Source organism: Tachyglossus aculeatus (assembly GCF_015852505.1).
Source record: "Tachyglossus aculeatus isolate mTacAcu1 chromosome 12 unlocalized genomic scaffold, mTacAcu1.pri SUPER_6_unloc_1, whole genome shotgun sequence".
Lineage (NCBI taxonomy): Eukaryota > Metazoa > Chordata > Mammalia > Monotremata > Tachyglossidae > Tachyglossus > Tachyglossus aculeatus.
Genome location: NW_024044828.1, coordinates 22370428 through 22393885, shown reverse-complemented (window position 1 = coordinate 22393885; position 23458 = coordinate 22370428). Strand labels below are relative to the sequence as shown.

General features: G+C 49.6%; 2 protein-coding genes and 1 pseudogene across 3 annotated transcripts in view; 1 reads left to right on the top strand and 2 right to left on the bottom strand.

Moving 5' to 3' along the window:
- Positions 1-1901, top strand: part of LOC119920907 (olfactory receptor 4K5-like) — a 38336-nt gene extending 36435 nt beyond the window's left edge. For both annotated transcript variants that reach the window (XM_038741137.1, XM_038741136.1), the window contains exon 2: positions 1715-1901. In XM_038741137.1, coding sequence (XP_038597065.1) covers positions 1715-1759 — 45 coding nt within the window. In that variant the 3' untranslated portion in view covers positions 1760-1901. The remainder of the gene's footprint in view (positions 1-1714) is intronic.
- Positions 1902-8637: 6736 nt separating this feature from the next.
- Positions 8638-9658, bottom strand: LOC119920882 (annotated as a pseudogene).
- A 7412-nt stretch (positions 9659-17070) lies between these two features.
- Positions 17071-18102, bottom strand: LOC119920881 (olfactory receptor 4F6-like). The gene has a single exon (XM_038741103.1). The coding sequence runs from the start codon at positions 18100-18102 to the stop codon at positions 17071-17073; it is 1032 nt and encodes a 343-aa protein (XP_038597031.1).
- Between the last annotated feature and the right edge of the window lie 5356 nt (positions 18103-23458).

Here is a 23458-nt window from a genome sequence, read left to right as displayed (position 1 = left end):
TAAGGTGGACCACTCTTTCTGTGACTCTCTAACTAAACTGACCTGTGGGACACCCCAATGGTCAATTTGTTGATGGTCACAGACAGCAGGCTTCTCTCCCTGAGTTCCTTTCTTTTCTTGGTCATGTCATTTGCAGTCATCTTGGTCATCTTGCAGAACGGCTCTCCAGCTAGCACGACAAAGGTTTGGTCCGTGTTATATGCCCACATCACCGTAGTCACGGTCATCTGTGTGGGGCCGTCTACCTGGGTCATTCAATCGCTACACAATAAACAAGGCTCTGGTCATGTTGTACACTGTCTTCACCCACTGTCTTCCTAAGGCCTGATATCTATGCCTTGGAATGGGGGGGTGAAGACAGCCTTGACCAGGCTGAGGGAGAGAGTCTTGAGACCTGCCTCTGTGTGCATTACAGTGAGAGATCAGAGTAGGTTTCTGTGACGTCTCCCAACCTGACTCTTCCCAGAGAAATCTCTGCATTTTTGTTAAGAAAAATGAAGAAATTCGGTAGGCAGTGAACAGTATGGGTGTTGATGGTTAAAATTCAGAGTATTCATCAATAAATTACTAGTATTTATTAAGCACCTATTGCATTTTAGTATGCTCTCAGGAGAGTGCACTGGTTATGTTATTATTATTATAGTTATCATACTAAGTTCTTATTTTGTGTCAAGCTTTGTTCTAAGTACTGGAGTAGAAATAAGTTAATCAGGTTGGATACAGTTCCTGTCCCAGATGGGACTCACAGTTATATGTTCTCAAGAGTGTAAAATAGAAATGGGCACAATCCCTGTCTTCAGGGATGTTACAATCTAGTGGAGGAAGACAGACACTAAAAATACAGAATGAAGAAGGCAAAGGGGCTACCTAGTAGGGCATTAAGGTAAGTTCATAATTGTTAGGGGTTGTGAGTACACAAGTGGATAGGTGGTGCAGAAGAGTTACCTAGGGAGCCTAGCAATTAATTGGGGAAGACCTCCTCAAGAAGATATCATTTTAGAAGGGCTTTGAAGATGGGGAGAGCTATGACCTGGAAGGTTTGAAGGGGGAGGGAATTCCAGGCAATGAGAAGGTCATGAGCAGAGGGTCAATGGTAAGAGAGACAGGAGGAAGAAACCCTGAATAGATTAACCTGAAGAGAATGAGGAGTGCAAGCTGGTGTGTAAGTTTGAGAAGAGACAGAGCTTTAAAAACAATTGAGTGCTTTAAAGTCAATGCTCAGGAGTTTCTGCTTGATGTCCAGAAGAATGGGCAACCATCAGAGGTTTCTAAGGCATGGGAAAATGTGTACTGAACAATATTTTAGAGAAGTATTTGGGATAGTGGAGTTAGAAGTGGACTGACTGGAAAGGGGAGAGACAGGAGCCAGGGAGATGAATGAGGATGCTGATGCAGTCGTCAAGATGGGATGTGATAAGTTTCTGGACCAGGGTTGTGGCTGTTTGGATGGAGAGGAAGGAGTGGATTCTGAAAGAGTTGTGGAGGAAAAGCCGACAGGATTTAGCAACAGAACCAGTAGAGCGATTGAAAGAGAGGGAGGTGTTGAAGTTCATGCCAAGTTTGCAGGCTTCAGAGATGGTGGTGATGTTAACTTTGGGAAAGTTAAATGGAGGAGAGGTTTTGGGACAGAAGATGAGTTCAGATTTGCAAGTATTCTTGCATCCTCTCTCTGTTTCTTCTTTCTGTCCTTCCTTCCTTTCCTTCCCTGACACAGATAATTGACTTGCTGATGGTGTCTGCAACCAGGTTCCTGGCCTAACCCTAGGCCCCAAAATCTTGCTCGCAGTGGCTTCAGGAAGTGCTGAGTGATGGCTGTTTCAGAAGAACATCAAGGGAAATAGTCCCTTTATTGGACATTGATGGTATGGAGTTGGCTACTGTAGCAGTTCTGGGATGAAATAAAACGCTCTGCTCTCCTGAATGTCCTGTGTTCTTTTGGGGAAAAAAAAGAAGGGGGAGCCAGGGTCTGGTCATAAAATCTCCCCTGGTCCCCGGCCTGGGAGACACAACTCCCCACTTTTCTGGCTCCACAGGCCATGAGGGCTTCTTCTCACCAGACAGCCTGTTGGGACTCCTGAATGGCATTGGATTAGTTTGCTTGCAAGCATTACTGGGGCCCACCAGGCTCATGTGAGTCCAGTTGATGCTGACCCTCTTAATCAGCCTGAAGGAATGAAGAACCATGGTGAGGACAAGGTTAATAATAATAATAATAATAATAATAATAATAATGACATTTATTAAGCGCTTACTATGTGCAAAGCACTGTTCTAAGCGCTGGGGAGGTTACAAGGTGACCGGGGTGTCCCACGGGGAGCTCGCAGTCTTCATCCCCATTTTACAGATGAGGTAACTGAGGCACAGGGAAGTTAAGTGACTTGCCCAAAGCCACACAGCTGACAAGTGGCAGAGCTGGGATTTGAACCCATGACCTCTTACTCCAAAGCCCGGGCTCTTTGCACTGAGCCACGCTGCTTCTCCACTCCAACCTTCCCTCTCCATTCTACTTCCTCAAGACACTGACTGAACTTGCTCTGGGGTGTCTCGAGTGATTGCTAAAAATGTGGTTTCTGCCCCCGTTTCTCCCCTCATTCTCTTGAATGGGATGAATGGCTGGGAGAAGACCCGTTGGGACCTGGGTGCACTACGATCTCCCTAGGACCACACTTCTCTGCCCCCTGGGGGCCAGCCCACCCTCACCCTCCCCTGTCCACTCCCCCAGCCGATCCCTTCTCCAGCTCTCCATCTTGTCCACAGGCCTTAGGTATTAAAGCTAAACCGCCAAGAACAGGACTGTTCAGACCGGATGGCCTCAGTCCCCCTAACCTTGAAAGAAATAGTAAATAAAGCTGCTTCCCCCGGGGGAATGAGAGTGACAGATTCTGCCCACACTCAGAGCCAGACACAAGTCTGTCTCCCGTTCAGGCAGCTTACATAGCTCTTGTCTGACCTAACAAACCACCTTGTTCTGGATGGCGTCTCTTTGAAGCAAGGACCTTTGGCCTAGAAGCAGCATGGCCTAGTGGAAAGAGCACAGGTTGGGGAGTTGGAGGACTTGGGTTATAATCCTGTTATTATACTTATCTGCCTCACAACCTTAGGCAAGTCACATAATTCACTTCACTGTGCTTCAGTTTGTTCATCTGTAAAATGGGGTTTCAAAACCTATTCTCCTTCTTATTCAGAGTATAACCCCTATGTTGAACAAGATGAGCAGGTAGGTACAGTCCCTGCATCTACTACAGTGCTTAGCACATAGTAAGCACTTAAGGAATGCCATTATTATTAAGATGGAGATAACTGGTCACTCTGAACTTGTCACTGCCCTCAACTCCAATCTGGCTGCACTTTGAGTTCTTGGAGCCTAGGGACATTGTTCCTGACTTTGATTCTGATTTGATTTTGCTCTCAATTCATTAGCAGGAGCAGCTGACAAGATAGGTGAGATTCAATATTTTGCCACAGGTACCCAGAAAATGACCAATTTTATCCATGGAACTCTGTTTCTCTGTAGCTGTGCTAGTGAGTTTCAGGGAGTGCCATAATAATAATAGTAAAAGTGGCATTTGTTATTATGCTTATTATATACCTAGCACTGGGGTACATACAAGATTATCAGATTAGGCACAGTCCCTGTCCCCCACTGGGCTCCCAGTATATGGAGAGGGAATATATCACATCCCCATTTTGTGGATGAGGAAACTGAGGCACTAAGAAGTAAAAATAACTTGCCTAAAGTCACAGAGTGGCAGAATCGGGATTAGGATCCAGATCCTCTGACTCCCAGGCCCATGCTCTTTCCTCTTGGCCATGCAGGTTCTCACCTTCATCCGCGCTGTCCCATTATTCACGTAGGATGACCCACATAAGAAGGAGCCCTTTGAAGCAGGCTGTCCATCTCCCCAAACCCATTGATGAACAGGATACTTGTTTCCCTAAGACTAAATCACAGAGCAGCAGGGGATCCAGCTTGAATTAGACCAAGGGCCCAGGAAAGCATGGCAACTGCATGTCACCACGGCAATGCCTGGGGGTGGGTCTGCATGGGGCTATGGGTGGGGATGGGCAGGACTGGGATGGGCTAGGGGGTTGTGGGCTGGGCTGGACTGGACTGGCATAGGCAGGGCTTTGTTGGGCCGGGCTAGACTGGGCCCCAAAACTTGAGCCAGGCTGGGGCTGCAGCTAACAGGCCCCAGACCAGCATTCCATCCTAGAAAACAGGTAATCAAGGAAAATAGATCACACTAGCGTTTCCGGGACCAGTGCTTCCACCATCAGGAAGTGGTTTTTCCCTTTCCTGCCCACTCTTCTTCCACCTCTGCTCACAGATTTGTCGGTGCTCCACCATGACTCCAACAGTCTTTCCTAGAAGAGGCCCCGTCTTCCACTGGTGGAAGTTTACTCCACTATTTTTAAACTGTTCTGTGTTTGCTTTCTCACATCTTTTCCCTTGCAGGATCTCCACCCCCTCACCCTTTACCCTCCCAGTGACACCCCCTGCCGGGTTTGAGGAGAAGGAGCAAGGCCGGGTGTCATGTGTCACGGTTGGCAGTAGTCACCCTGGAGCATTGTGCAGCCGAGAAGAGTTTTGCTCTGAGTCCCAGGGAAGCCTGCTTGTGAGGCCATGTTCATCGGAAGCTTACACGTTATCTCCTCAGCCTCCATATGGCTCCTGTCCCTTCTGATTTCTCACCTTGTAGATGAAGGGGTTCGGGATGAGGGGGTGTTAAGACAGTGTAGAATACCGAGAAGCCCTTCTCTGAGAAGAATCTGCTGGATGGCCACACATAGATAAAAACACACAGCATGGAGAAGAGAGTGACCTCTGTGCCCTGGGCCTAGCTGATGGATGGTGCCTTGCCCAACCCGGCTCCTGATCAGACCCTGAACGTGAGCAGGCTGATAGTGTAGGAGGTGAGCAAGACGAGAACCAGTGCTTAGCACACAGTAAGCACTTAATAAGTGCCACAATTATTAATTATCTGGCACTAAGTACAGTGCCTGGCACTTAGTACGTTCTTTACAAATACCATTAAGAAACAAACCAAAAAAATCCAAACAGTTATCCACCTCATTGTGACTGAAGTAAGACAGGGTCACCATGAAGGCCAACGTATGCCAGAGAAGTTAAGTGACTTGTGCAAGGTCACACAGTAGAAAAGTGGGGGAGCTGGAATTAGAACCCCGGTCCTCTGACTCCCAAGCCTGTGCTTTTTACACTAAATCACACTGCACTTAGGAAAGTACAAGACAATAGAGTTGATGGACATGATTCCTGCGCAAAAGGAGTTTTCAGTCTAGAAGTGCAGGCGTGTTCTGCTGACTTGTGGTTTTTCAACTTCAGTGAAAAATTTTTCCCCCATAACTTGAACCATTTTCTTTTCATCTCTATAAAGCGTCTTGTAATAAGACAACTGATTCTGAACACCTCTACAACATCTGTGAACACCCTTCTCCTTACCTTTGTCAAACTTTTTAATAAATTCACCCCCTTTCTTGAAAATTAATACCAAGCCTTCTTGATTCCCCCAATTTTAGCTGGTCGTTTGCTTTCTCTTCATCTGTTCTAGCATCTTTTGCAGGGAATGGTTGAAGTTGGATGAGGTCCTCGTTGGTTAATTATTCCTTTGAATGAGATGCAGATAATAATAACAATAATGATAATAATTTGGTATGCTTATGGTTAGCTAACCCACCTCTGCATCGTCCATTTCCAAACTGTTCAAGAGTCTGTCCTACATCTTGATGATCTGATTCAAACTGTAGACAGAGCTACCTCCAAGATGCAGTCATTGCTGGGGAAAAGGTGGTAAAGCATTCGTTTGCCTATAACATTCAGCTCAAACGTCAGGGCTTCTGGGTTTTAGCAGAAGGTAAGGCAATAAGCGATGTATCCCTGGGGTGGTGGTATCATGGGGTGGTTTAGTTTGGTATAAGTCATCTGATAATAGCGATATAACTCTGGGGTTTTGGTTGTGTCTTGGAGAGGTTTAATTTGGGTTAAGGCATCCGACAATATCGATGCATCCCTAGAGTGGTTGAATCATGGAGTGGTTTATTTTGGGTTAAGGTAGTCAGTAGCGATGTTTCCCTCGGGGTATCTGGAACCTGGGGCCTGCCTGTAAACTACTTTTGCCATTAGCCACTCAGTGTTTCACCTGTTCCCTTCCCTAGCGCCTTGGGAAAAACAACCGACTGCTGAGATTCTTGCCTCCACTGGTGGAGTCCCAGGGCTCCCACCCATCACTGCTCTGGTTGGCACCCCAACAGCTCCCACAGAGACAGGGAAGAGGAACTGCTCCACAACTCTGTGGCGAGGTCTGGCAGGTCACAGCATGACGAGAAAACATCTTGTAGCCCTAACCTCACTGCCCAGATCTTTCTCTAGAGCAGGCAGAAGGGCAGGGAAAGAGTCAGGAAACAGCAGGAGTCAGAGAAGCAGCATGGCCTAGTGGATAGACCACGGGCCTGGAAGTCAGAAGGTCATGAGTTCTAATCTTGGCTCCCCCACTTGTCTGCTGTGGGACCTTGGCAAGTCACTTAACTAAACTTAAGCATCAGTTTACCTCATCCTGTCCCAGCTAGGCGGGGCCCAGCTCCAGGTGAGAATAATAATAATAATAATGGCATTTATTAAGCGCTTACTATGTGCAAAGCACTGTTCTAAGCTCTGGGGAGGTTACGAGGTGATCAGGTTGTCCCACGGGGGGCTCACAGTCTTCACCCCTTTTTACAGATGTGGTAACTGAGCTACAGAGAAGTTAAGTGACTTGCCCACAGTCATAGGTCTGGCCATTTCCCTTCCCCTCCTTCCAAGCAGCAGAGGTTGAGTGGAAGCCTTTCTCACCTTGGCAGAGACAGAGCCTGAGACGATGTCAGAGACAATGTCCAAGAAGCTTCCCCGTGTCTGAGTGCTCCACTCCGTGGCAAGAAATCACAGATTCATGGAAGGAAACACGCAGCCCTTCCCTTGAGGAGCTTCCTCTCTCATGAGCTTGCTAATAACTTTGCTGTAAATAGAAACCAACAGTCAATCAATCAATTGCATTTATTGAGTACTTACTGTGTACAGAGCACTGTACTAAGTGCTTGGGAAAGTACAATATAGCAATACAATAGTGTTGGTAGACACATTCCTTACCCACAATGAACTTACATAAGTGTTTTGGAATAAACACTTATGTTTATTCCACATAAAGGGGGGAATAAAGGGAGTAATAACTAAATCAGGCAGGAACTTCCCAAAGTGTCTCTGTTGCCTTCTATTCCTTCATCCTCATCACCATTCTCCTCCTCCTTCCCAGCCGACTCAAAAGGTGGTCTTCTGCCGGCTCTGTAAATCCAACTCTCTACCTGTGCCTCTGACCTCATCCCTTCTCACCTCTTAAAAACATTCCCACTCCTCTCCACCCTCACTGCTTCCAAATGCCCCAGGCTATAGCTCTCCCCCTCTTCAAAGCCCCCCTACAATCCCACCTCCTCCAGGAGATCGTCTCTGATCTAGTACTAACACCCCAAGACACATCAAGCCTTAGCACTTAGGGTTTTATCTCCATCCTAGGCCCTTATGAACATATGCATAATGAATTATATATTCAATTATTTATCCAGCTGTTCCTTCCTGGTTATACTAAGGCTACATGTTCTGTCCTTGTTCCTTCTCATGCTCCCACAATTTGTTAGTAATTTATGTCTGCTTGCCAGCCTCCTTTCTTAGATTGTAAATTCCTGTAAGACAGGGAGAGTGACTTTTAACTCTGTTGTACATACCAAGTGTTCAGAACAGCACTCTACACCCAGGGAGTGCTCAGCAAATGCCACTCATTGGTTGATTGCATTAGTTGATTGGCACATGGCCGCTGGCACCTGGGCAAGAGAAGCAAAGGATTAGTCACAAAGAGACACCCCTTTCCTCCCCCTTCGTCCCCTTGGAGCTGGAACAAACGGAGGCTTTGAAACTAGAAGAAGCAGCGCGGCTCAGTGGAAAGAGCCCGGGCTTTGGAGTCAGAGGTCATGGGTTCAAATCCCGACTCTGCCAATTATCAGCTGTGTGGCTTTGGGCAAGTCACTTAACTTCTCTGGGCCTCAGTTACCTCATCTGTAAAATGGGGATTAAGACTGTGAGCCCCCCCCGGGACAACCTCATCACTTTGTAACCTCCCCAGCGCTTAGAACAGTGCTTTGCACATAGTAAGCGCTTAATAAATGCCATTGTTATTATTATTTTTATTATAGTAGCCAAAAGGGTTGGACTGTGAGCCCACTGTTGGGTAGGGACTGTCTCTTCATGTTGCCAATTTGTACTTCCCAAGCGCTTAGTACAGTGCTCTGCACATAGTAAGCGCTCAATAAATACGATTGATGATGACTGGAGAGCCTACCAGACAGACGCCCACCCCAATGAGTACCCCACCCCCCAGCGTCCCTCCCAACCCAACTCTTCTGCGTTCACACTGCAGCTCCATTTCCATGTCCCCAAGGCAGACTCCTGGGCACCCTGGCACTGGTGCCAGGTTTCCCCACTCATCCCCTCTCCCTGTCTCTCCTCCTCCTTCCCTCCCTTTCTGCTCCGCCCCGGGGTCAGCCATGTGGGAGCCCAGGGGGCTGTGGGAGCCCAAGAGGTAAGGCCACTAATGCCTAAGACCGACTGAAGAGCAGCGGGAGCCAGTAATTGGCCTTTTCCCCAGGTGACATTCCTTGGCTGTTAATAAGGACAGTGCATGGGTGATGGTTGCTGCGACTCCTGGGACAAGAAGGTGGGGTGTTAATTGGCCCCTTGGGGTCCCCATGCACCATTTCTCATTAGCCTTAAAAAACCCTAGTCACTGACTGACAAAACTTTCCCTGACTGGATGAGACTTTGTTCTGCTGACCCTGGATTCTATGTGAACACAAGATGCCAGAAGATCTGCTCAATCATAGGCACAGGTGCGCGCGCGCGCGCACACACACACACACACACACACACACACACAGAAGCACACGCACACCCATGCCTGCACATATGCACACTCTCTTGGGGCCTGTAGCTAAAGATTATGGCAATTAAAAAAATGCCTAAAACTGTTGGCCGTGACCACGAACTCCAGCTGGTACGTGTCTGTGCAGGCCAGCTGGATGGCATGAGGAAAGTCACAGAAGAAACTGTCCACTTCATTGGGGCCGCAGAAGGGCAGGTTCACGACAAACGCTGCCAGGCTCGTGGCTTGGCGATCCAGTCCACCACCACGAACCACACACACAGCGGAAAGGTGACAACAGCCATGTAGTGGAGGGGTCGACAGATGGCAACGTAGTGGTCATAGGCCATGGCCACCAGCAGCACCATCTCAGAACCCCCAATGACATGAATAAAGATCGTCTGAGTGAAGCAGCCCACAAAGGAGATGACTTTGGTTTCCCTTAAGATGTCATAAATCATCTTGGGGGTGACGCTGGAGGAAACACAGGTGTCAGTGAAGAAGAGGTTGGCCAGCAGGAAGTACATGGGGAAGTGCAGGCGTGGGTCGGCAACCACCGTGAGCACAATGAGCGTGTTCCCCAGCACAATCGCCACATAGAACACGGAGAAGAGCACGCACAGAAGTTGCATGGCCCTGTAGTCTGAGAGTCCGAGCGGCACGAATTCGGTCACCACCGAGCAATTCTCCCCACCCATTGGCTCCGTGCTCAGAGCTGGCTCCAGATCCCCTGCAGCAGGGACGGGGAGGGACCTGGTTTACTGAGGATCAAGTGTTTCTGTGTTAGAGACGGGCCCCAGGTAAACATGAGGGAGGACTGGGAGGACTGGGAGGACTGGAGAGCAAGGAGAGGGCGGGCAACAACGCATAAGGGGACACACGGAAGACCCTTAAAGGGCATGCCCTTAAACAATGCTGGCCTGAAGGATGACTCCTCCCTCCTGCGAGGCTCCATAGACCCTGAGCCCATGGGAGCTTCTCCTCCGCGTTATGATGTGGGGAGGGGTGGGTGTGGGGTCCCGCTTGAATATGGCCCAATTGGAATGGCAATCACTGCAGCTGGCATCAGCCACAATATCATTAATAGGGATCGATCGGACCCTCTTCTTTAGGATCCAATTTTGCGGACTCAGCCAGGATCAATCCAAGGTGGAAAACTGCCAGGTGTTTTGAGAGTGAGGTAACACATGGACTGGGAGTGAGCGACTGGGAGTGAGCCTTCCCTCCCTCCCAGGAAGCCAACGGAACAGAGGAATGGGCAGATTCTCCAAAACCAGATCCCCAACGCCATCTCGTTGGGCACCTTTGTAAAGCGAATTCACCCTTCCTGTCTACCAGGGGGTGGTTTGGTCCCTGCTGGACGACCCCAAACAACTCGAAAAATGGCTTAAGGGGAGAGACTCCAAAAAGGGAGATTTTGCGGGAAGCAGGGGCCCGAAGTTTGGAGGATTTTAAGATTCTGTATTTCAGTTGCACAGCCGAGTTTGAAACGAAGGCGAAAGAACAGAGGCCTCTCCATCTCTTGGAATGACTCTAGAATAGTAATTATGGTATGGATAAGAGTTTACTATGTGCCGACTACTGTTCTAAGCGCTGGGATAGATAGAAGGCAATCAGATTGTCCCACGTGGGGCTAACAGTCTTAATCCCCATTTTACAGATGAGGAAACTGAGGCACCGAGAAATTAAGTAGCTTGCCCAAGGTCACACAGTAGGTAAGTGGCAGAGCCGGGATTAGAACTCCAGTCCTCTGATTCCCAAGCCCGTGCTCTTCCCACTGAGCCATGCTGCTTCTCTAGAATGCCCAGCCTGCTGATGAATTGATTAACTGACTGCCCGCCTCCCGCTCCCACTGCTGGTTCTTCCCTGAGTTAAGACCGGAGATCACGGTCCATAAGGTGCTCCTTGGCTCCAGGCACCACCACTGGTCAGTCCGGTGGTTGCATTCCACACAGGGCTGTCCTGGAGTCACTTGTAGGCATCATCTGCAGAGAAGAACCTGAGTAAGGGAATGGAAAGGGCCCTCATCAAATCTGAAGTCGGCCCTGAGTTTCAGGGCTGTTATACAGTGAGAGGGATCTGGGTCGGAGCTCATGGTTAGACAGAAAAATAAGGAAAGGATGGGCAAAACCAGAGTGTGAGGCTCAGCAGCGACGAGGGCAAAGTGGCCCTTAGAAAAACAAACACGAGTAGGGAGGGAACACAAATACAGGAGCCCGAATCAGCAGTTATAGGCCTATTGGAAATAACCAACATGTTTTCAAGGTGGATCAACAGATTGTCAATTTATGGAGGGCAGGGGCCTCGGTTTTTTTTTTTTGTTGTTGTTGTTGTTGTTTGACACTGAATGCATGTCCTTAAGACAGGGCTCTGCAAACAGAATGATCTAAAACATCATTTTGAGCACATCTTCCCACTTCTCAAAACTTCCAGTGTGTCAAGTAAAAATACCTTATATTTGCTTTAAGGCTATCAGTTCTCTCCCCCCTAATAATAATGATGGCATTTTAACAGTGCTTACTATGTGCAAAACACTATTCTAAGTGCTGGTACCCACACCCTTCTCTCACTACATCCTAGCTTACATTCTTCATTCCCCTCAAGCCAACCTACTCAATGTGCCTGCTTTTCATATCTTCCACCACTAACCTCTTGTTCATGCCCTTTCTCCTTGCTGAAACTCCCTCCCCTTCAGCTCCATCTAACCACTGCTCTCCCCCATCTTCAAAGTCCTTCTGAATCCTATCTTCTCCAAGAGGCCTTCCCTCATCTCCTTCCCTACTTCTTCCCACAAACAACTGTCACTGCAGCACTTCCTCATCACCAACCTCATCACTCAGGTATTCACAACCTCTCGTCACATGTGTCCATATCATACTCCATCACTTCCTCCTACCTAGAATGAATTTTAGTGCCTACCTCCCCAATTAAATAATATGCTCCTTGACAGAAAGAATCATGTCTGTTCATTCTGTTGTACTCTCCCAAGTGTTTAGTACCATGTTATGCCCGCTGTAGGAACTTAATTAATACGATTGATTGATTGATTGATGCGTCACCATATACAGTGTTCTGCTCACTGTAGGTTCTTAGTAAATGTTGCTGCTGCTGATGATGATGATTGATGATGGTGGGTATAACATGAAAAAATTGGTAAATCATTTTTCCTTTCCCCCTGGCCCTGGCCAGATGCTGGGAGCAGTATTGTGCAATTTAGCCCCGACCTAAAAGGATAGCGAGCTCTTTGCCAACAACGGTTGCAGCGACAGACCCTCCCCACCCCCTACACCTCTAAGAGAAGCAGGGAGGGGGGCACCTTGGGAAGCTCCCTGGAGCGGTAGGTGGCTCGGATCCAAGGCGGGGCCGCAAAGCAGGGCCGTGCCCTCCCACTTTGACCCCGCTTGCCGCTTCTGTCAAGGGGCCAAGAGTTTGGGGACGCCTTTCCGCTCCATTCCAAGTCCGGCTAAAGCTGTCGTCCTGGCCTGGCGGCCACCCTGCTGTAAGCCTCCCTCAGACCCTCCTCCTCGCTAACGAGCACCGCTCACTCTCTCCCTCCGTGACCTTCCCTTTCCCAGCCCGCAGGAGCTCCCAAGGTCTTCGAGTCCTGGGGAGAAGCGGGAGCGGAGGAGGGGATCCTGCGAAGTTGAGAAGCCCGAATTGGACCAAGGGCTGGACTGGAGGTCCGCTTGAGGCGAGGAACCCCTATGGATCCTTCGTGCTGTACTCCTCCTGCCCCTCGCCCCCGCCCGTGGCCTCGCCCAGCCCTGGGCCGGGATTCTGAGTCCCCGGAGACACCCCTCACTACTGCGCTTAGAACAGTGCTTTGCACATAGTAAGCGCTTAACAAATACCGAGACAGGGCCGGTCCATCATCCCCACCCGAGCCCGCACAGGTTTCCAGGACAACACCCTGCTCTCGTTACGCATGAACAATTTGGATTCTGAGCCTAGTCACCGAAGTCCCAAGCAGTCTGTTCACTCTCATCTTTTACCTAGGACTGTTGGGGAACAGGTGAGTCTGTAAACCGGAGAGGTCACTGAGCGCATCTCTGGACAGGAGAGAGCCCCAGCCCACCCCTACCCTGTTTCAGCCTAGCTCCAGCCCAAACCCCAGCCCAGCCCCAGCCCTGGCTCAGCCCCAGCCCAGCTACAGGTCCAGCACAGCGTCAGTGTCTTAGTGAAAAAAAACACAGCCTTGGGGGTCAGAGGACATGGGTTCTAATCCTGGCTCTTCGATTTATCTGCTGTGTGACCTGGACCAAGCCACTTAACTTCTCGGTGCCTCAGTTACCTCCTCTGTAAAATGGGGATTAAGACTGTGAGTCCCACATGGGGCAACCTGATTACCTTGTATCTACCCCTGTGCTTAGAACAGTGCTTGGCACATAGTAAGCCCTTAAAAAATACCATTATTATTATTATTCCCTTTTCTAAACGGGTCCAGGGAAAGGGTCTCCACCTCCTGGGGTCCCAGGCAAGAGGCTGGAGAGGAGAGAAGTTGGTGCCCAGACGCCTCCAGCAGCCCTGCGCTCTGATCTATTGCCCAACTCTTTTCTGTTTTTGAGTTCTGGGTATACTCCATCTCGGCCCCTACTCGGCCCCGGGATATTCCCTGGGAGCAAATGCTGAGCAAGGGACTGAGAGATCGAGGCTGTGATGAGCAGAGTGAAGAGGGAAGACCTCTTTGGCCCTCAACTCGCCAGGCTCCCTCACCATCCTGGCTGCAACATGGTTGGGGTGAATGGACGAGGCCGGACACTCCGGGCTCCAGGGCCCATCGGAGGGACCTGAAGTGTTAGCAGAGATGGAGCCCAGGGCTGGGAGGCGTGAGAGTCTCCAGATTTAGCTCAGCGGAGTTAGAAGGGAAGGGTATAAGGAGGGGAACACCAGCAGGGGAAAGAGCGGGAAGGAAGAGGAAGGGGATGCTGTCCCACCTCCCCTCTCCCACCCACCTGGTCTACTCGTTGATTGCGGCAGCAGGGCCCACCTGGGCCGGAGCAGCTCACCTCCACCCCTTCTCCCGGGATGCCACCGCCCAGGGCACGCTTATATCTCAGAAGCAGAAAGGCGGCCAGTGAACAGCCCCGGGTGCTGGTGGCCAAAGGCGGAGCTGCATCATGAGCGCAGGGTCCCCGGGAAGGCGACTCCGAGTCCATCGGTGTGTCCCAAGGGGAGTGCTTTGGCAACGTTGCCTGGCAATTATGGGGAGGGAATAGAGAGGGGAGAGTCAAGGACCTCCCGACACTGGGGGAGTCATGGCACTGATCAGAGCGGCAGGACGAAGGTAGAGTGGAATGGTCCTTAGGGAGCTGCTTGGGGGACAGAGCTTTCTCACTATTTGATCAGATAATTTATACATTTATATACGTAAGAGTGGGTGATTCCTCCAAACCCAAAGATAGTGCTTATGAAAGTGAGAGTTTATCTGGGCATGTGACTGGGATGAAAGGTTTGGTGTGAGAGACCCCAACCCTCTCCACAGAGTTCCACCACTATCAGCTAATGTTCCTGATCCATCTACATGTCCCCAGCACAAGGCTATGTATCCTGAGTGCTATTAATAAAGTCTTGATGATGGTGAAGGTGACGATGATGATGATGATGATGGTCATATCTTCCAGTGGCCCATCTGGGCAGTGGCCTTCACAGGGGAAAAGGAGATGCTCAGGGAGTCCTAGAATGGGGAATCTGCTCCACCTACTAGTTCTTTACCAGCTGGAGGGACTGTGCAGAATGTCCAACTCTGGTGACAGTAGTGGGAACAAAACCAATCACGGGGGAAGGATTGGACAAGGAGGCAGGGCTAAGAAATTGGGGGAAAATTCTAGAGCTGCAAGGAGAATCAGTCCCTGCCAGGCTTCTGCTAAGAAAGGCAGAGGGAAAAAGTGTGGCCAGGAGACCCCGTGGGCACCTTTCCCACAGAAAAGCTGCTGGAGACAGCAGAGCTGTGTGCCTGGGGCGGGGGCAGGGGCTGGAACCCCTGGGTAGAAGTGAAGAACAAGTTCAAATGTCTCAGACTGTGACAGACCACTTCTAAACAAAGAGAGATCCAGAGTGACCCGTGGGCAGAACTTACTCATTTGGAGACTTGCTGTCACGGGGGGCAGGAGCAGGTAACATTTCCCCAATTTCACATGCCCATTCGCGAGGAGCACGACTGCCCAGCTGAATCAGATATTTCCAAATATCAAGGCCACGGGATGGTGGGAGCAAACTCCTGCAACCATCTCAGGAGGTACTAATGTGGAGGTTGTCCCCACTCTGCCTTTAAATCCCAGGGGGCACTGTGACCTCGGCAGAAGAAACTGGCAATCTGACAGCAAAAGTGACCATAGTCATTTTTTATGGAATTTGCATAAGCAAATTTACATTATGCACCTTCTGCATATTTATAACTCACCAATCAGAAAGAGTCCATCCCCGTTACACCAGGTAAAAATATCGTGGGTGGAGGAGAAAAGGCAGGGTAGGAAGGTATAGAGGGAATCCAACAAAACCATGGGGCAGATCAATAGCCATGTGTGTTTAATTGCAGTAGGACGGAAAGGGAACTTGAGACCGTTTAGATTTGCACCTTTTATTCACCCCTCCTTCAGCCCCACAGCACTTATGTACATATCCATAATTTATTTCTTTATATTCATGTCTGTCTCCCCCTCTAGATTGCAAGCTCGTTGTGGGCATGGAACATGTCTACTAATTCTGTTATACTGTACTCTTCCAAAAGCTTAGTGCAGTGCTCTGCACACAGTTAGGGCTCAATAAATGGGATCGATTGATTGATTGAGATCAGACAGCAGGCCACTGACCTGCACAGGAAGGAAACAGCATGGGCAGCCTCTGGCAATGACGCCATCATGCTACCAACACCCCTGAGAAACAGTTCTCCCGGGCCAGGACTCTGTCCTAGGGTTGGGTTGCTGGAAACGGGGGCTGGAGTGGACATCGGCCGAGGTTTGTAAGTTAATTCAAAGCTAACAGAGCTCAAAGGAGACCACTGCCTCCTCAGTTGTTGGTTTGGCCAGTGCATCTAGTAATAATAATAATAATAATGACAATAATAATAATTGTGGTATTTGTTAAGTGCTTACTATGTGCCAGGCACTGTACTAAGCGCTGGGGCGGGTACAAGCAAATCGGGTTGGACACAGTTCTCGTGCCTAGAGGGGCTCACATTTGCAATCCTCATTTTACAGGCAACTGAGGCACAGAGAAGTAAAGTGATTTGTCCAAGGTCACACAGCAGACGAGAGACGGGGCCGGGATTGGGACTCATAACCTTCTGATTCCCAAGCCCATGTTCTATCCACTACACCATGCTACTTCTCAATGCCCAATGCATGCCCACTGCCCAAGGCATTCTTGATGACCAGTGCACCATGCATGCCCACTGAGTGTCCAATGCAAACCCGATGCCCAGTGCATGCCTAATGAATGATGCAATTAAAGACCTTAGAAGCGATACAGCCACTACAGGATACTCAAGGTGTCCCGATTACCAGATTAATGATATTCATGATGCTATTTGTGACCACAGACGTAGAGGCTCAGAAGTCCTCATATTTCTTATTAACAAAGTCTTCTATGAGGTTTTCTCCGAACCAGCAAAATGGCTGCCCAATCCCTTCATCACCATATTCATATCTTTGTTCCAGAAGGTGTAGATGATGGGATTCAGGACAGGGGTGACAACCGCATCGAACAGGAGGAGAAATTTATCGAAGGTCAAAGTGGGGAAGAGTCATATATATACCGAGATGTAAGGACTGAAGAACAAAACCACCACCGAGATGTGAGTGGACAGAGTGGAGACGCCTTGGACAGCCCAGCAGAAGAGTGTTGCCGAACACTGACCAGGATCCTTCCACTAGTCCACACTGCTTCTCTGCATTGAATCTCACTAGGTTGAGAGTGGTCGGGGAAGAAGCAGGAAAGTGAAGGATGAGGGGGCTTGGGCGGGGCATGGCTTTGGGGAGGACCCCAATTCCCAGAGGCCAGGCCACACAGAGAGGTTACTGGGAAAAGAAGCAGGGAGGGAAAGCTGTGATGTGACCAGGGAAGGAGTCTTTAGACTGACAGGGCTAAGCACCGGAGCACAGAGGGATGAAATTTAGTGGGGCTCCCAGGTTGGGTCTTTGTCTCCACCATGGGTCAAAGGAGTTTGTCGTCCTCGAGCTCTTGAACTGCAACTAGCTCTGGCAGATTTCCCTGTTCTCCCCAGAAGAATGGTCAGTTTCATCATCGCCACCTTCATGTCCTTGTTCCGGATGGTGTAGATGAGGGGATTCAGGAAAGGGATGATGACCGCATCGAAGATGGCCAGGTACTTATCCACGGCCAAGTTAGGGAACGGCCAGATGTAGACAAAGATGCAAGGTCCGAATAACAAAACCACCACCGATATGTGAGCCGACAGGGTGGAGAATGCCTTGGACAGCCCAAAGGAAGAACGTTGCCGGACACTGACTAGGATGAAGATGTAGGAGAAGATCAGGAGGAGGAAGATCACCATGGAGATGAGTCCACTGTTGGCCGTGACCACGAATTCCAGCAGGTACGTGTCTGTGCAGGCCAGTTGGATGACACGAGGAAAGTCACAGTAGAAGCTGTCCACTTCATTGGGGCCGCAGAAGGGCAAGTCCACAACAAAAACTAACTGGATGACTGAGTGGACGAGGCCAATGGCCCAGGCTGCCACCACTAGCCAAGCACACAGTGGAAGGGTCACAGTGGCCATGTAGTGGAGGGGTCGACAGATGGCAACATAGCGGTCATAGGCCATGACCACCAGCAGCACCATCTCAGAACCCCCAAAGAAGTGAATGAAGAACATCTGAGTGAAGCAGCCCCCGAAGGAAATGACTTTGGTGTCCTTCAAGGCATCGGAAATCATTTTGGTGGCAGCAATGAAGGGAGCACAGAAGTCAATGAAGGAGAGGTTGGCCAGCAGGAAATACATGGGGGAGTGCAGGCGGGGGTCGGCGACGACTGCGAGCATAATGAGCGTGTTACCCAACACAGTAGCCACGTAGAACACAGAGAAGAGCACGATGAAGAGAAGCTGCATCGACCAGGAATCCGAGAGCCCAAGCAACACGAACTCGGCGACCACCGAGTGATTCTCCCCACCCTTCGGCTCCATGCGTACATCTGGCACGGGACCCCCTGCACTAGGAGCGGGGGAGGAGCTGCGATTACTGGGGCTTCGGTGCTGCTGAGTGAGAGAGGGACTCCGGGGAAGGATTAAAGCCAGGAGGACTCGGGGGCGAGGGGATGGTGGGCAGGAGAAGACAGGCAATCATGCAGGGGCGCTATCGCTTTGCCGTTTTTGGAAACAGAACTATATGAAGGACTGGAGAGAGGGCCTGCCCGGGCGGGGTCCCCGGTGTGAATCACCATGGTTGCTCTGTACTGCGCTCATTCATTCATTCATTCATTCAATCGTATTTATTGAGCGCTTACTGTATGCAGAGCACTGTACTAAGCGCTTGGGAAGTAAAAGTTGGCAACATATAGAGGCGGACCCTACCCAACGGTGGGCTCATAGTCTAGAAGGGGGAGACAGAGAACAAAACAAAACATATTAACAAAATAAAATAAATAGAATAAATATGAGCAAATAAAATAAAGAAATAGAGTAATAAATACATACAAACATATATACATACACACAGGTGCTGTGGGGAGGGGAAGGAGGTAAGGCGGGGGGGGAGAGGAAGGAGGGGGCTCAGTCTGGGAAGGCCTCCTTCAGCCCCTGACGCCCTGGCCACGGACTCACCCAGCAGCCATGCATTCTGGCCCGAGTGGAGACTCCTCTGGCTCCTCCTTCCGCTCAGCTGAGTTCACATACGTGGGCCCAAGTGGTCAATATCCACCCCTCCCCCCTCTCCATCCACCCCTTGCTCTTCAGGCCATCCCATTCCCACCATACCGTCCATTCATACTCTGTTCCTGTTATTACATCCACCAAGTGCTGCCCTGCATTTTTTTCCTCTGGTTTTCCCAGACCACTGTGGGTCTGATTAATCTCGGAGGTCCTGGCCACCTGCTCACATTCACCTCCCGTCCAGTGTGCTACTCCCTGGCTCACCCCTGGCTCACCTCGGTCCAGCGATTTTAGATTTGCTTTCCAAGCACTATGGACACTCTAGTGCCCTGGTACAGTGCTCCATACACAGACGGTACTCAGTAAGTATCATTCATTGCTTGAACAAATCCGAGGAATCAGAAGGCAAAATTAGTGGGTCCTAGGCTGGTAGCAGTTTGTAGCCCTACAGTATCCCTGCCCAACTGATTTGCTTGGCTGCTCGCATTGTAAGAAATCCACGTTCCTGGTCCCAACCTGCGGACTCCAGGGGTCAGCAGAGGGGAATTTTGGTCAGCAGTGCTAGGATCAGGCGTGGTCACTGAGTCCAGCTGTGATCTCTGGTCAACGGTCCCGGGACCCAGCTGAGGTCACCTATTTCAATGCTCAATTTTCCCAGCACAGAATCACTGGACTGAGAAGACCCCTGGAAGTCACCTGTTCCCTCCCCAACATTGAACAGGGGCCACTTAACGCTCCAGGCAGGTCCCCATCTTCCATTCTTAAATAAGAGGCTCCACCTCTCAGGGCCCTGAGAAAGAAGCAGAGAAGACGACTGAAATCTGTCACTGGTGTGGACAAAGATGTGGACACCAATGGGGCAAGTAGTTGGACCAGAGTCTCTGCTTCGGCCCAGCCACCAGCCCAAGCCCCAGCCACTGGGGTGGCCCCAGGTGGCATGAAGGACGACATGGGGGCCAAAGGAATAGGAAAATGATGGGGAACCACAGGGAGGGTCTGGCTTTGTCTAGGGTAGGAGGGGAGCAGGCTGGCTGATGCTGGGCTTTCTCAGCGAATGCTCCTGGAGTTTGCCCTCCCAGGTCCAAGGTGCCAGCGGGACCTGGGGGCTTTCTCCATTGGCCATTCGGAGTCAAGGGCCTGGAGGAGCCCAGGAAACTCCCTCTCGAACAGAAAATCCCTGAGAGGTGCTAGTCTATCACGAAGCTCAGCGAAGTTGGAAGTAACAGGGGAAGAGAGGGGAGCATCAGCAGGGTTAAAAGCAATAAGAAGCATGATGGAGGAAGGGGAAGAGAAGCACTTCCTCACCTCCCCTTCCTACCAGGTCCACCCATCGCTGAGGCAGCAGGGATTGTGGTCCTGAGCAGCTCACCTTGGCCCCTTCCCAGCGCCCTGCTATATCTCAGATTCAGAAAGGAGCCAATTAGCAGGCCTGGATCCTGGTGGCCAGAGGCGGGGCCCGCAGGGCCCTGGGACTGCAGCCTGAGCCCAAGGTCCCCAGGAAGACGTCTTCAAGTCCCACCACAGGTCCCGAAGAAGATACACTGACAATGTTGCCTGGTGACGGCAGGGAGGGGTTGGGGAAAAGGCATAGAGGGTAGCAGGAGGTGGTTTAAGGTTTGGGAGCTCCCAATCAATTAGTCGTTTGTATTGATCATACTGAGCTCTTAAAGTGTGGGGAGCACTGTACTAGGCGCTTGGGAGAGTACAATACAACAGAATTACTAGTCACGTTCCCTGTCCACAACGAGCTTACAGTCTAGAGTCTACTAATATCAATCAATCATTCAATTAATCAATAGTACTTACTGAGGACTCACTATGTGCAGAACACTGTACTAAGCACTTAGAAGAGTACAGTATGTCAGAACGAGATAATAGTCTAGAAGGGAAGACATCAATATAAATAAATTACAGATATGCACATAATTGCTGTGGGGTTGAGGGAGGGGTGAATAAAGAGTGCACATCCAAGTGCAAAGTGATGCAGAAGGGAGTGGGAGAAGAGGAAATGAGGGGTTGGTCAGGGAAAGTCCCTTGGACGAGATATACTTTCAATAAGGCTATGAAGGTGGGAAGAGTGATCATTTGTAGAATACGAAGAGGGAGGGCAGTCCAGACCAGAAATAGGATGTGGGCAAGGGGTCAGCAGTGACATAGATGAAATTGATATAGTGAACAGTAGAGGAGCTAAGTGTGTATGCTGGGTTGTAGGAAAATCAGGAAACTATGGTAAGAGGAGGCAAGGTAACTGAGTGCTTTAAAGCCAAAAGGAGTAAGGAGTTTCTGTCCCAGCTCTTAGAACAGTGCTCCAGTGCTAAGAACAGTGCTTGGCACATTGTAAGCGCTTAACAAATGCCATCATTATTATGTGGAGGTGGATCAATAAATTAGTCATTTTTAGTTATTGAGCGTTTACTATGTGAAGAACACTCTGCTAAGAATTTGGGAGAGTACAATATAACAGAGTTGGTAGACAAGTTCCCTGCCCTCAATGAGCTTACATAGGAAAACACTGGAGGTTCTTGAGGAGTGGGGAAACATGGACTTCTTTTATAGTACTTGTTAAGCGCTTACTATGTGCTAGGCACTATACTAAGCACTGGGGTAGATACAAGCTTATCCTGCTGGACACAGCCCATGTCCCACAGGGGCTCACAGGGGCTCATTTACAAATGAGGTTATGAAGGCATGGAGAAATTACAGATTTATTACTCTATTTATTTTACTTGTACATATTTACTATTCTATTTATTTTGCTAATAATGTGCACGATGTGCATCTAGCTTTATTTCTATTTATTGTGATGACACCTGTCCACATGTTTTGTTTGTTTGTCTGTCTCCCCCTTCTAGACTGTGAGCCCATTGTTGGGTAGGGACTGTCTCTATATGTTGCCAACTTGTACTTCCCAAGCGCTTAGTACAGTGCTCTGCAAACAGTAAGCGCTCAAAAAATACGATTGAATGAATGAAATTAAGTGACTTGCCCAAGGTCACAAAGCAGAGAAGTGGTGGAGCTGGGATTAGAACCAGGTCCTTCTGACTCTCAAACCCGGGCTCTATTCACTAGGCTACACTGGACTGAACGTTTTTGTAGAACAATGAACCAGGCAGCAGAGTGAAGTGTGGACTGGAGTGGGGAGAGACAGAAGGCAGGGAGGTCAGGAAGGAAGCTGATGTAATAATCAAGGTGTCATAGGATAAGTGCTTGGATTAACGAGGTAGCAGTTTGGGTGGAGAGGAAAAGGTGGATTTTAGTGATGTTGTGGCTGTTGAAAAGACAGGATTTGATGACAATGAATATGTGGGTTGAATGAGAGCGATAAGTCGAGGGTGATGCCAAGGTTTTGGTGAGACAGGGAGGATGGAGGTCTACAGTTTCTACAGTGATGGGGAGGACAGGGTTTCGGTGGGAAGATAAGAGGTTCTGTTTTGAACAACTTAAATTTGAAGCGTCGGTGGGACATCCAAGTAGAGATGTCCTGAAGGCAGGAAGAAATGCGAGATTGCAGAGAAAGAGAGATCAGGCCTGGAGATGTAGATTTGGGAATCATGCACATAGCGATGGTAGTCGAACCCAGTGGGAAGCCAGTCCTTCCAGCGAGTATTCGAGGTTTGATCTGTCAAGAGAGTCTGAAGGAGAAATTTCGCAGTAGCCCCTTGGGGAAAACCTTCCTATTTGTATGTCTTCCCTCTGGACCTGAGACCTCTCTCCCTCTGGGCCATGAATCAATCGGTTAATCTCTTGTATATCCTGTAGGTCTCCTGACAACTAGGCACTGTACTAAATGTTTGAAGAATAAGGAGGTAGCCACACATACGTTCCTTGTCCTCAAGGAGTTCCAGTCTAAAGGGGGAGACAGACAAAAATTATTTCCAGATTGTCAAAGTGGTAGAAGAACAAGGATAACATGGGGCAAGTAACAAATACATCAGGCCCAAAAAATGGAACTAACAACTGCATGTATAGTTAGATAGAGGAATGACACACATGAAAATATGTACAAGTGTAGAGGGATACACTTCTCTAAATCTGGGGAGAGACATATCTCTCGCAGAGACAGAGAGATCTCTCCCACTGGGCCAGAGACTTCTTATCACGGGGGTCACAGTTGCTGGCCCTTTTCCAGAGAGTGTAGGGCCAAGCTTGCTGGAATTCTGCCCGTCACAAACTTTTTTTGCTTTTCCCAGTTTTCACCTTCACCAAAGAAGTAAGAAGGAGGAAAAGCCAATTACATGATTTACTGCTTTAGATCTTCTCTGGTGATCTCTGCTTCTGCTGCAGGGCAGAGCTCCTGGAGGCGAGTGGGTGAGAAAGGAGGGCTGGAGAGCTGACTCTACCCGAAGGGACCCCACTGGGACCCAGATTAAAGATCCGCGCCCACCATTCAACAAATTCAGCATTCCCCTGGTGTGGAGCTGAAGCCCAGAGCGTCCCAGAAGCCCCAAATTGGGTTTCCATGCAAGTGGACCCATAGTTGCCAGAGCGTCCAAGCCAGCTGGCCAGGAGCTGAAGTCTTCTCCCATGCCAGACCTGCAGCGAGTGAACCCAGATTTTGCCGTGTTCAGTGGAGCCCTCTGACCAGTTCTTTCTATGGAGACTCTGGGGAAATAGGTGACCCCAAGAGGACAATGCATTTTACTGCCTCCAATTGCCTAACACACACTGCCCT

What these genes read in the sequence shown, in the direction of transcription:
- LOC119920881 (XM_038741103.1), bottom strand. Translation starts at nt 18,102, where the DNA reads ATGGAGCCGAAGGGTGGGGAGAATCACTCGGTGGTCGCCGAGTTCGTG.